Below are 14,559 nucleotides of genomic sequence, written 5' to 3'. Positions count from 1 at the left end.
TGGTTTGTACAGTTTGTCTTCCCAGACAGCACGCACCATCATTGACCATGCCGCTATAAAGGAGTGTAGTTAGTACGACACAGAGTACATAACAGCGCGATGTTACGTTGAATTCGTTGATAAAGGTTAGGCTGGAGATAAGGAAGAGCGGGGGAGGTGTGATGGAAGCGAGGAGACAGGCGCCGGGGGTCGCCACGGATGGATCTGTGATCATTTTAGAGTGGCATACATGTCTCACAAAAATAAAATATTTGGAATGCAGGTAGCGATGGAAAAAGATCAAATTACATCATATTTTATAAGGATGCTATGTGTTTTCATTCATATTTGTTGGAGAGGTTATGAGCAGATCAGTCTACTCTTCATTTTATCAGATGCAATTGATCACAGCTTGTGAATTTTCGTTTTACCCACTTAAGTAAGCTTTTAGATCAGGGGTGTCAAACGTACGGCCCACGGGCCGGATCAGGTCCGCAAATGGGTTTAATCCGGCCTGTGAGATGATTTTGTAAAGTATAAAAATGAGCAGCAATTTTTAAATAAAGAAACTGCTGTTCCAATTGTGTCCATTGGATGGTGCAATAGCAATTGTGAGCTACTTTGTTTTGCCCGCAAAATTTAAACCTGATGTGCAATATGTCTCTGTCAAAAAAGAGAAAAGTGGATCCAGAGTGTTCCAAGAAAAATGGTCATCCTCCTATTTATTCACGGAAGTGAATGGGAAAGCTGTATGTTTGGTGTGTTCCCAGCATGTTGAAGTGCTGAAAGAATATAACCTCCATCGCCGCTATGTGAGTCTTCATGCCGACAAATATGACAACTTTCAAGGACAGCGGAGAAGAGAGAAGGTGAATGAACTGTTGGCGGGTCTGAAGAAACAGCAGTCTGTGTTTACTCACAGCCGAGACATCAGTGATGCTGCAGTGAAAGCTAGCTACCTCGTTGCTAACGACATTGCACTAGCTTCAAAACCATTTAGTGAGGGTGAATTTGTAAAAACATGTATGATGAAGGCATCGGAGATTGTGTGCCCTGAAAAGCGCCAGGCCTTTGCAAATATCAGCCTGACAAGAAACACAGTTGCCGACAGGATTTCTGATCTTTCAGCGGACTTGGACAGCCAGTTGAAGCCAAAAATAAAGTAATCTATTGTGTTTTCAGTTGCAATTGATGAAGGCACGGACATTACAGATGTTGCACAACTGGCAATTTTCATCCGCGGAGTTGATGACACATTGACCGTCACCGAGGAGTTCGTGGAGTTGGTACCGATGACAGATACAACGACCGCAGCTGTCGGCGCGCTGGACAGGGTCGGAGTGGACTGGTCCCGCGCTGTCAGCCTGGCTACAGATGGTGCGCCCTCAATGATCGGGAAGAAAGCAGGCGTTGTAAAAAAGTTCAGTGATAAAGTGCAATCTGCAAATGGAGGACGTGGTTTTTGGACTTTTCACTGTATTTGGCACCAGGAGGCTTTGTGTTGCAAGTCACTGAAAATAGATAACGTCATGAAGGTGGTCATCCAAACTGTTAATTTCATCCAGAAGCCTCAATCACCGTCAGTTTGACAGTCTTCTCAGAGAGAAAGACCACATCTATGGCCTGCGTTACCACACTGAGGTAAGATGGTTGAGCCGAGGTGCTGTGCTGAGGCGTTTCTTTGATTTACGAGAAGAAATTGAACAGTTTATGGAAGAAAAGGGCAAACCAGTGTTAGAATTTCATTCTGCAGAATGGATGCAGAACCTTGCATTTATGGTGGATGTTACAGAGCACCTGAATAACTTGAACAAACAGCTGCAAGGACGCAACAAAGTTGTCACGCAGTATTATGACAGCATACGTTCTTTCAAGTTGATGCTGTTATTGTGGGAGACGCAGCTCGCTGGTGGTGATGCAGCTCACTTCCAAAGTGTGGCAGATATGAAGCGGTTTAAAGATAAAATAACGGGACTGTTACTAGAGTTTGAGCAACGATTTCAGATTTTTGGTGAACTGGGGAAAGACTTCAAAGTTTTTTGCTCGCCGTTCACCATGAATCCCTTTGATCTGCCCGTCCGGATCCAACTTGAAATAATAGACTTGCAGCGTGACTCGGATTTGAAGGGCAAATTTGACGCAGCTGGCTTGAACACATTCTATCAGAATCTCTTGCCAGGTTACCCCAACTTGATGCCCTCGCTGCAAAACTATTGTGCATATTCAGAACCGCGTATCTTTGTGAGCAAGTTTTCTCTGTAATGAGCATAAATAAAACAAAACTGCGCTCAAGGCTCACGCACAGGCACTTGAATTACATCCTGAAGTTAGCTGCCGCTCAGGATGTGAAGCCTGATATTGATGAGCTGGTGAAAGCTAAAAGATGCCAGGTATCAGGAGTCAAATAAACTATGCAACCCCACTGAAAGTGCTGCAAGAGACACCCTGATGTAGTTCTGTGATCTGTGAAACAGTTCTGTGAATCACTGAGGCACTGTGTGCTTGTTCTTTGTCCTCAGAATTTTCAAATAACTTGAGATGTTTTATGATTATTAGCTATGTTGTGCCTGTACTATTTTGAACATACTGTCCGCAGGCTCTAGCTTTATTTTTATGTTGATCGTATTAAAACAAAGAAAACAATCTGAAGTTGTTGTTTTTAAGTTATATATACAATGATTTTACCAGTCCGGCCCACTTGAGAATAGACTTTTCTCCATGTGGCCCCTGAACTAAAATGTTTTAGATAAATGGAGTGGTGCTAAAGAACAAGTCAAAACCAGTCAAAAGTTTGTACGCACCTTCTCATTTAATGGTTTTTCTGTATGTTCATTACTATTAATGTTGCAGAATTTTGCTGAAGGCATCAATGAATGAACCTCATCGAGTCACTGAGCAAATGCCAAGAGTGTGCAAAGCAGTAATCAAAGCAAAGTGTGACCAATTTGAAGAATCTAAAATATGAAACATGTTTTTTCACACTTTTTTGTTTACTACATAGTTTTGATGCATTCACTGAGAATTTTCCAATGTAAATAGTCATTATAATAAAGAAAGTCCATTAAATGAGAAGGTGTGTCCACACTTTTGACTGGTAGTGTATATATAATACAGCCGTATATAAGCTGTGACATATTTGTTTGTGAGAAGATAAAGAGTGATATCAAACAGAAATAAATGCACCTTGAACTTTTACTAAACTTCAGTATTTGAAACAGAGTTACATTTCGCTGCTGTAAAATTTGGATTAAATATATTTCATATGTTAAAATAAAAAATGTAATGATGGCCATATTATATTTCCATATTATATTTCCATTATAATACCAAAGTGTAACAGACTCTAGTCTCATGAACTACATTAGCTAACTGCTGTTTACTAGCTAATGTTAAATTTACTGTTGCAGCCTAATCATGTTTTTACAGTCCCATGGTCTCTCAGCCTCAGATTCATTTTATACCAATGAAACATGTCAACTAAAGTAAGACAAATTAGATAAAATGAAGATTTCCTGCTTTATTTATGTAAAACATGGTAAATGGTCTGATTCTTATACAGCGCTTTTCTACTCTCCCGGAGTACTCAAAGCGCTGTATACAACATGCCTCATTCACCCATTTACTTCTAAACATAAGTGCAAACTAAACTACATTCACACGATGAACGCATCGGAGGGCAACTTGGGGTTAGTATCTTGCCCAAGGATATTTGGCATGCAGACTGGGGAAGCCAAGGATCGAACCACCAACTTTCCGATCAGTAGCTGAGCTGCTCTACCACCTGAGCCACAGCCACCCGAAACAATGCTGTATAAAACATTATTAGCCACTAATTTCATAGTTGCTAGGGAACCATAGCAGAACCTGGCTGTACTAGTAAGAACGACATACAGCGGCTGGTGGCTGGTGTACAGGAACATATGTGCTAAGTATAACCTGGAAGTACCTAGGTCTAAAAGGGGTATGCCCCCTAGGGTGGTTCACAATGACTGAGCTAAGATCCTATGGGACTTCCAGGTACAGATGGACAAACTGGTGATAGCTAACCAACCGACAAGAAGTGGTGGAGAGAATTTTTTGACCAGCCTGCAGGGCTAGATGGTAATTCTTTTATTTGAATTTAAATTTCAGGAAATTTAATTGTTTAGAAATATATATTTTTAAAGTTGAGTAAATGTTTAACTTAATCACCTTGTTAAATAATCAAGATTACAGTTTGTGTCCAAAATAATGATATTTGTGATATTTGCCATAAACAAAACATCCTTAAAAGTTCATAGGACCTAAGTCCTTTTCATCATGCTTATTTCATAGGTAAGGAGGTGAAAACTCTATGGTCCATTCTTCCACCTTTCCAGGCCTGATTTGACTGAGATGATTTGTTCATAAGGTATGATGTAGGATAACTTGAGATAGTAATCTTAATATAATTGAATTTATTTTAAGCTTGGCCAAGTAGTTAGTTTGTGCTGACTTAGAAATGTATATGAAAAAACATGTGAATTTAAGATATCAATTGTAACTGCCTTTTAAAGTTAACTTTAGCTATCAGGCTAGGGATAGGATGGACTAATATAAAGTTAAAGCAGTGATTGAGGAGTCAAGATAGCAGTTTTTAAAGGTTTATTTCCTCCTAGTTTAATGCTCTAGTTCAGACTGACATTTAACTTCAGGGAGAGCTAAAGCCAACATAACAGACAAAACATCCCTAATAGAAAATAAAAGGAACTTACCTAATTCCAAAGAAAACAAATATACAACCTACAACAATAACCTACCTAACCAGCACATAAACAGGAGAAAACAAGGATTCACAAAGCAAAGGCAGCTCTCCCCTACAGGCAGTCTGGCCACAGTCACATAAGATATACATACAATTCCAAAGGTATGTAAGCCTGCACACGTATGGCAGTCACAATGGCCAGAAGGACCAGAAACACAGCTCCATGGACTTTATATGGGGCTCTGCTGATTTCTGATTGGCTTGATTCAGGCAACAGCTCCTAATCAAGAGGAGGTGGCGCTTAGACAAAACACCAGACATTATTTCACAAAGTAAAAACTAATATCATCCTAGGGAATGTAACAGCAACTATTGTAATGTTACACGTCTAAAATAATTATGGGTTGGTTGTTGTATTTAATAGGCTTTAGTGTAGTACCAGTACTAATGGATGGTTTAGTAAATTGATAAGGAAAAGCACAGCCACCCATTGGAGAAAGCGCCTTTCCTCATTTCATCTCATTCTTTCCGTCACTATCCATAAAGCTCATCACCATAGATTACGCTCGGTTCTCTCTTCACCATGACAGAGCAGTGTAACGTCTACGTCTCTGCTTTATTACTCCTTTCCAGTCACCTTTCTCACTCACTATGTGTTAACAGACCTCTCTGCATTGAATCATATCTGTTATTAATCTCTGTCTCTCTTCCACAGCACGTCTTTATCCTGTCTTCCTTCTCTCACCCCAACTGGTCGCAGCAGATGGCCCCGCCCCTCCCTGAGCCTGGTTCTGTCGGAGGTTTCTTCCTGTTAAAAGGGAGTTTTTCCTTCCCACTGTTGCCAAAGTGCTGCTCATAGGGGGTCATATGATTGTTGGGTTTTTCTCTGTATGTATTATTGTAGGGTCTACTTTACAATATAAAGCACCTTGAGGCGACTTTTGTTGTGATTTGGCGCTGTATAAATAAAATTGAATTGAATTGAATTATGGCTTATGTTGGAGTCAAATTGTTAAATGTTGCCATTATTGTACTTAAATTTATAAGTCTTGGTTCAAACTGTAGGATCTGTTTCTGACCACCTCCCCAGCCAGTTTGTTGGTGGGGGAGGCTCTAGTGTTTTATTATGGGACATCCTATGTGAGGGTTCTGTTTTCTTGTTTAGTAAACTTCCTGCTTTTATGACCTTTTTGGGGGCAGGAGGTCACAAAAACACACCCCCAAACACAAACACACACACACACACACACACACACACACACACACACACACACACACACACACACACACACACACGGTTCATTAGTGTCAGTTGATAACTTTCCAAAGATTTGAATGAGCTCTTTCTCGACAGAGAATCTGGACTCTGCGGGAACTTATGCCAGGCTACTTTTTCAGGACTTTAGTCCCACTTTCAGGTGGATCTCTGACTTCCTGTTTGAGAGGAAGCAACAAAAGCAGAAAGCAGCACGTCATCATCTCTACTAAGACGATGCTGACGACCCCTCACATGAACTGTTTATCACATTGTCCTCTGGCAAGAGGCTGTTGTCCATCACTTCAGTTTCAGAAGAAGCCACTGATCTACACACACAGCGGATTAGAGCAGACATGCAAATATTGTTTTTATTTTAAGAATTTAAGATGCTTCAGTTTAGAAATTTAAAATACACAATTCCACACTTCTAGTGATTTAAAGAATGTGAGCTTTCAATATTCATTCAGATGGTTTCTGACTCTAAATTTTCTTTTGTCATTAGTCAGCTTTTTCTAATGTACTGTACATTTTAAAGGTGTCCAGCTACTTTCCAACTTCTATGTGAACTTTCAACAGTTCTGCACTTTTAGCTGAATGATTTGTATTTCAGCTCATTCAACATTTCTAACTTATCAGTTAGAAATTATTACATTTCAGCTCAAAACATTCATCTATCTATTCACACTGCATTTACTTCAGGAAATCAATTCTTTTGGTGTATATGAGAGTGGCATCACCATCATTAGAATACATGTAAGTATACTGTATTGAAATGCCGGTCTCTCACAAGGTAAGGATCATGTGTGACTGCTTTGTAACGCTGGGAACTAAAATATCTGAGTCAGGAAATAATTCAGAAATGCCACCTCATTTAAAAAAAAAAAAAAAGTACACAAAGGCTACTAACAATGTAGCACATACACATTTAGTAACACCTCTTGATGCATCTCAATCATCCAGGTAAGTAAATCTCCAAAAGTTGATTCTGTTCATCTGGACGCTACGTCCAGATGAACAGAATCAACTTTTGGAGATTTAATAAGACCCTTTTTCTTTTCTTTAGTATTTTAATTTTATGGACTTTAAAACATCAGTATTTCAGAAGCTGTACCATCATTGTACACAAATGTTTGTAGATACCACATGCTGTTTAAATTTACAAGTGTGCATTATTCAGAAGTTCACATATTTTACCTTCGGAAAGTACTTTTGAGGTCAGTGTTACACCGGCTATAGCCGGTGAAGAGCTGACAGGCCACGCAACAGGAGGCTAATGCCTACTACCTATACTCAACTATCAATTTTATTATAACACTAAATTCATCACAAGAGAGGCTTAGAGGAGAAATCAGTCGTAGAATTATTTACTGAATATGTTGTGTTCACAATCTAGCAGGCTCACATTGTGGTTTATGAGCCATTGTTACTGCATGGCAGTAGTATGCCGCGTGTTAACGGGCGCATTAACAGGCTTCCCCAGAGTAGCAGTTTGATAGCCAGCTCTGTAATGAATATCTTTTTGAAGCATTTGTGGAAAAATGCCACAATGCTACTTCCTGGTCTGACTGACCTATCAGTGGCTCCAACTAAAGTCATGTTGGAGCCACTGATAGGTAGGGATATTAGGAGAGTGGCATCTAATTATGTTGCTTTAATATGCTAAACAAACAATAGACAATGTTAATTTGCTGGTGAGGACAGGGGAAATGACGTGAACAGTACATATGCTGTGTGGCACATTTAAGATTAAGGACAGATATAAAGATGTTCAAACTCAGACATGAGCTATTTTGCACCCTTTAGCATTCTGTGTCACAGAACAAGAACATACTCATTTCAGTCAGTTTAAATGAGTATGTTTGAGAGGACCTAATGGTATCATCCAGGATGATACTTGCACAGTGTAAATATGATCATTTTAGTATGAACAACTCAAATTATTCTTTGTGTTGTTCATACCTGGAGCACAATGTTAATCATAAACATAAGAGTTTTGGTCTCAGGAGTCATACACAGTATCGAGTCTTTAAAACAAATCTTGATTCATAGCAATAACACTTATGATGAAACCAACTCTTAGATAATGCAAACTCTACAATCTCAAAGGCTCGTGTCAGGTCTCTTTGTCTTTTGAGCGCCAACTGAGTTTGGCAGTGATGCAGTATTTTGCTGAGTGTCCTTACAGAAGTACACAGCAGGGTTTTTACAAGCCCACATTGACACTTCTCCTCCCCCTCCTGTTTTTCCAGGACTCGAAGTCAACAGCTGGCTGTTAAGCCCTGCGCGACTCAGGTAGCGATCTTTTATCCTCTCTGCATTGTTAAACCGGGCCTCGTGGTTCTGAGTTTGGCTGGAGAGGTATGCAGCAATATTTCTGGTCCGATAGCCCTCCTCTCTACTGCGTCCCAGTAACATGGCTATATTTGGGTTCCTCAGAGCATAGATCAGAGGGTTAATGGCTCCATTTGCCCAAGCTAGCCAAATGGCCACTGTGTCCATTGCAGGATTAAATGTGTAGTCCCCTATAGCAGTAACTAGCCCCATTAGACAATATGGCCCCCGGCAAAAAATAACGAAAACAATCATTATCAGAACTGTGGTGGCTGTTCGCATTTCACTGTAAAATCGAAGTAAGTATGCATATGTGGTCACAGGCCTGACTCGTATTTCTGAGAGCCGAACAGTCTTACAAATGTTGTAATGGCAAAAACACATCAGGCAAAAAGGCAATAAATAACATACAATGATCAGACAGATGCTATAAGCTGTTCCCATGAGTGAGGTGCCAGAGTGGAACACATACATGCAGTGGTAAAAACCTTGCTTGTGGATTTCTTTAGGTGTTCGGATTACCAGATACCAAGGCAGAGAGAAAATGACAGCAGTTATCCACACTGCAATCAATAACTGGGCTGCTTTCTGTCTGCCTATTTTAGCCTGTGGTTGTCTGACAATGGAATAGTACCTATCAAAGGATATCAAAGTCATTGTCAGGGTGGCGATAATACCAAAGCAGGTGTTCAAACACCCATTGGCAACACAGAAACGATCCCCAAACATCCAGACTCCATCCTTACTGAAAAGCATAACAAAAGAGAATGGCAGACACAAGACAGCCGTGAGGAAGTCCGATAGCGACAGCGACATGATAAAAGCATTAGTCACTGTTCGAAGTTGCCTGTGCTTGATGATAACGACGACAACTGCTGAGTTACCAAGACAGGAGAGAAGGAATACAGACAGCAGTATCAGTGCCTGAGCTGCCACTATGATTCCATGGAGAACAGAGTTACTCTCAGCAGCACTCAGCACAGACGGGTTTAGTTCCTGATGGGTACGACCAAATTCACTTCCTCTTTGGTCTTTATGGTCTGACAGGTTTCCTGTGGTTTGCACTATGGTCTCTGTAGCGGTAGCCATGAGGTTGGTCACCATGGAAATAACCCTAAAGAACAAGATGGAGAAATTATTGTTCAAAAAACTGTGGACACAAAGTTTTCACTGCTGCAACCAGGTTTCTGTAAGGCAGAGTAAATCGATGTGTTGATCAATTATTAATCATTTACTAACAGACTTGGAGGAGAGACCTAACATGTAATAATCCACATTTCACTGTTTTACTCTTTGGTTCAGATGTGGATACTGGATTTTTATGTTTAAGTTGTTTTTGCTGGTTTTTAGTTTGTTTTTTGTCTGTTTGGGAGCTGACACAGTCTCAATGGAGATGGGGTTTTGGGGGGGTAGCAGGAGGAGAGAAGCTGCATAGAGGCGTGTAAGGCTGAGTCCCAATCCAGCGACCGCACGCATTTTGAGACCTATTACGTCACAGCGTCGTGACGACGGCTCTCCCAATCCGAAGTGTACTCCAAATGCGCCGTCGATTTCCCCAAATTTGAAGTGTGTTCCGGTGTACACTTCGTGGTCCCATATATCCCACAATTCATAGCGCGGCGGCGGGTGTGGATAATTTTGCTGAAAAATACGGCAGACAGCTGAAGCGGAGCGGCTGAAGAGTAAACTTTTAAAAGTAAGTACTGAATATTATGTCACTTATTTATGTGCGAATGTTTAATAATGTAGAACATTAAAACATTCCTGTTGGCCACATGTCGGCAAAGTTATGTGACTTTAGCGATGTTTGTACTAACTTGGGTTTAATATATATTCTGAGCTAAGTTGATCTATAGTGTTACATCATATTCTATAAGGATGTTATGTGTTTGTATACTTTCTGCCCAGTTTGACCCATTTAGCAGACGTCAGCCTGTTTAAGGCTCTGATATCTATTCTGTGTGACTTACAGCAGTTATGACATGGTCTGATTTTCTCACCCAATAAAGGAATATTTCATATATCAGTCGACTCTTCATTCTATCAGACACAGTTATCACAGCTCGTACATTTTCTTTTTACACATATGTCAGATTATTATTATTGTCAGATTATTATGATTTATTACTGCTGTAATAAATGAATATAATATTGGCCATATTATATGTAAGTGAGATTTGAGAAAAGTCAGATGACTTTAGTCTCATGAACAACATCAGCTAATTGTTATTTACTAACTAATCTTGAAATGACTGTTCAGCACAGAAATGAAGCCCAACAATCATGTTTTACAGTCCCGTGGTCTCAGCCTCAGATACTCAACTAATCACAGTGATGTCATAAAAAAAATGAATGAACAAAAAAACATTTTTCTCCTTCATTTCTGTCACACAAAGCTGTATGAAACGTTTCTTGCAGTTAGTATCAAGGTTGCTAGGCAACCTGAGCAGCCTGACGAAGGCCAGACCGTCCCATTTCACAAGCCTTGCACTTCCACACTTCTCATACTACAGCGTGCGGTCGCTGGATTGGGACACAGCCTAAGACTGAAACTCTGTTTCCTGGACTCTGGATAGTCATATTTTTTTTTATTCTTTTTTTGGGGGGGAGGGTCATAAATTTGGCCAGATTTCTAGAAATGAGAGCTGCTCCATCCAAAGTGGGATGGATGCCATCTCTCCTAACAAGACCAGGTTTCCTCCAGAAAGTTTCCCAATTATCTGTGAAGCCCACATGGTTTTTTGGAGACCACTCAGACAGCCAGCAATTTAAGGAGAACATGCGGCTAAACATGTCACTCCTGGTCTGATTGGGGAGGGGGCCAGAGAAAACGACATTACTATTACAGAGCCTGTTGAAATAAACTGAATCTTTAGAGCAATTGATGAACACCTGTAGCAGAAATTGCCAAAGAAGAAATTGGAATTAGGTGTTAAGTATAAAATCTGCAAACAAGTGGGACCAGATGGTTTTCAAACTGAGTTGTATAATTAAATTTTTTTTTGTTAAAGCATTATATAAAGACTTTACACTAGTCCTGGTCAAACAAAAAACTGAGAAATGGAAGGCATGGTATATAACATTAATAAAAAACCAAAAAAAGCTTTTCTGTCTTTAGGTGCAAAGAAGGCCTTTGAAAGGTTTCACATGGCCTTACATTAGATCAACAAATTATTTTGTTAAATATAAAGAAATGTGAATAAAACTAATTAGCAACACTATAGTTTAATTTGATAAAAAAAATTCATGTTTAACAAGCGTTATTGTATTTTTGTTTCATCCCCTGGGTGAGCTGTTGTAAAAGGCCTGAATGTGTCACTACACCACTAATAGCAGTCAGTTCTAAGAATTCATATCAGTTCTGTCGATGCCGTTGGTTATCGGTGCTATTCCTTGTGTAAATGGAGTGCATCAGTAACTTTCTGCTCTCGATTCACTCAGTTGGCTGCTGCATTTTGGTGACAGTCTCATGAAAATTTGCACGGGTGTTTATTTCTATGAAGTCATAAAAGATGGAAAAGGCACACTATCCTGCAGGCCCGTCCTCAAAGGCAACTCTGTTAATGAAGGAAGGAAAAAAAAAGCCACATCCCTTGCTTCAGACACAGTTTTAGATTAGAGTCTCTATGTTGGTTTAATGATTGCTAAAGTAGCTGCTGGTAACTCATTTAATCGTGGTCTTTATTCTCACTGTCTCCAAGACCATCAACACGGGAAAGGAAACCACATGGACCACGCCACTGTTACACTGGCTGCTTAATAGTGGTATGGTCCATTTTGTTGGACATTTTTTGATTGTAAATAGCTCTGTGAGCACTCCATGCCTGCTGCCTTTCTGTCTTTACGTAAAAGCCATTTCAATAACGCTCCACAGTGACCTGCATGAAATAAAGCCCAGCTTTAAGGACTATGACCTCATTGAGTGGTTCTTAGATTGACTCCAGGAAAGCATCATCAGTACATATTCTTGCCGTTATAGCCTTCCTGTTATATGAATCTGTTTTAGCTGTTACACAACACAGAACAACTTCTTTACAAAAAATATGCACGATGCAAAAAAGAGCAATAAGGACACAATGTTTGGGATTGTGAACACACAAATAAACCTTTTTTGAAACCACAAGTTATGAAATTCATGAATTTAGTACAATTTAAAACCACACAGGTGATGTTCAAAACAAGAAATACTATGTTTCCAAGTAATATTCAGAATTTATTTAAGAATAGAGAGGGAAGGTACGGCGTGAGCAGAAAATGCAATTTAAAGCAGCCATGTGCAGCCAACGCTCTTAAAAACGTGCATATCAGTTTGTGGAGTGACTTTGTCGAACAGCCCAGACAAAGAAATTAAAGAAAGTAAAAATATTGCACAATTTAAGATAAATATAAGCAATACATATTTTATGTGTATAAAAATGAAAGATTAGGTATTCACGTTATGAGCTGTGCTATTGTATAGAATGAGAATATCATTATATTGGTGATATGAAAAAGTATTTGTCTGTAGGTTCAAAGATGTATCTGTACACATGGATGCACATCTATGCATTTGTATATGTATATTTGTATATAGTAACCATTTTAATTAAGAAATTGTCGACAAGCTTATCTGGATAAGCCTCCTGCTCCGTTTTGTTTTAGTTTTGTAGATCATTTTGTTTGAGATGTTTTGCATTTCCTTTCTTTGTTTATAAAGTTTATACAGTAAGAAAGAACTTTCTACAGAATCAAACTGGGATTCACTGTTTGATCAAAACTGTAAGATGCTAGTTCAAAGTGGAGCCACCTGTTGCCTGTTTTTATTTAATGCATTAATAAATACACATAATACACATTTCAAATTGAAATGCATATCTGTCGATGAGTTTGTGCTTCCCTCTGTCATTTTTTTGCTTCTTTTTTTTCATATTGGTAACTTTTTTAAAGTATACCCCCGTAGCTACAGTGATTTGGAAAAGACATAACTTCTAAGGTAGTGTTGGAATATTAAAAGAAAATCTGTTTACTATACTACAAAGCTAGTTAGCAGTTGTACCCTTGTGCTATTAGAAACAAAATCTTTAATTAAACATCATTAAACTGAATATCAGCTAAATACGTTTAGTCCTCACCTGTTATGTTTTCCTCCTATCTGTTAAATAGGCGGACTGGTTCACAGCCTTGTACGTTTGAGGTGCAGCCATGTCAATAGTCTAAAGCTCGCTATTTGCTTGTGAAGTCTTTATTTGTTCAGTATTTTCCTCCTTTTACCTCAGTCGTTTTCTTACACTGTCCACACAAACAAGCGATGCCTTTGTGTTAGTCATTTCGCTCCAAACGCCAGTTATACGGATGTGTCCTGAGCTGTTTTCAGCAGAGTCCATCGAGCCTTTTCCTTGCTCTGATCCTTACAGCACACAGCAGGCTCCATATCCAGGAAAACCATCACACGTCCGTCCAAAAGCACCTACGAGCAGTCCTAGGCATGTGCTAGATCATGATGTTGAGATGTGGGCCTCTCCAAGCCTTTGTATGGAGAACAAATTCGGTCTATCTTCTTCTTCTATCACCGTTGTGTTCAGCGTCGCTATGAAAAAATTAACTCAAAAAATAAAATAAAATAAATCGTCGGAGGAAGACCATGTTGTTGGTTGATTTAAGGACGGTGTTAATAAACCGAGACCGAAGGCGCAATAAACGGACTGTAAACGAACAAAGCTTCAAGCGAGAGCAGGACGGCTCCAGCATCCATCGCGTCTCTCAGCTTCTCTACTATGACCCATCTCTCGCTCACTCACTCGAAGAAGCCACGCCTTGTTTGAACGTGCTCAAAACTTGGACCGACGTCTCATAAAGTTGCTATGGCAACCTGTGTGCAATTTTGCACCATCTGAGCCCATACTTAATGGCATAATTATCAGAGGCGAAATACACGCTAATATTCCCTCACACACACACACACACACACACACACACACACACACACACACACACACACACACACACACACACACACACACAGTAGATCTTGATAAAAGGGAAGAACGGGTGTTCGGCAAGGAGAGGATAGCAGGGGACTGAGCGCCTTGAATTAAAAACAAGAACATGAAACAATTTCTTAACCTTGATCATATGAGCTTCAGTAATGCAGTATAGCACTTTTCTTTTCACTTTGGTAATTCTGTATTTTATTTGTGGGCAAGTGTCCAAAAACCTGGACTGTCAGCAGACTTTTGCGGGGTCATCCGAAATAAGCAGATAGCACAACAAAGCTGTTTCCCTCCCAAAG

At 39.7% G+C, this 14,559-nt stretch overlaps 1 protein-coding gene across 1 annotated transcript; it reads right to left on the bottom strand.

The window, feature by feature from the left end:
• Positions 1 to 6,994: 6,994 nt before the first annotated feature.
• Positions 6,995 to 14,091, bottom strand: gpr135 (G protein-coupled receptor 135). The gene is made up of 2 exons (XM_085442305.1): positions 13,403 to 14,091; positions 6,995 to 9,405 (listed from the first exon to the last, which is right to left on the bottom strand). The coding sequence occupies exon 2, from the start codon at positions 9,393 to 9,395 to the stop codon at positions 8,061 to 8,063; it is 1,335 nt and encodes a 444-aa protein (XP_085298431.1). The 5' UTR covers positions 9,396 to 9,405; positions 13,403 to 14,091; the 3' UTR covers positions 6,995 to 8,060.
• Positions 14,092 to 14,559: the final 468 nt, after the last annotated feature.

This window comes from Copadichromis virginalis, linkage group LG19, assembly GCF_057382275.1.
Source record: "Copadichromis virginalis isolate Kocher_CV1m ecotype Utaka linkage group LG19, C_Virginalis_male_GT1.1, whole genome shotgun sequence".
Lineage (NCBI taxonomy): Eukaryota > Metazoa > Chordata > Actinopteri > Cichliformes > Cichlidae > Copadichromis > Copadichromis virginalis.
Note: the sequence above shows the minus strand (reverse complement) of the source record. Positions and strands in the feature narration are given on the sequence as shown.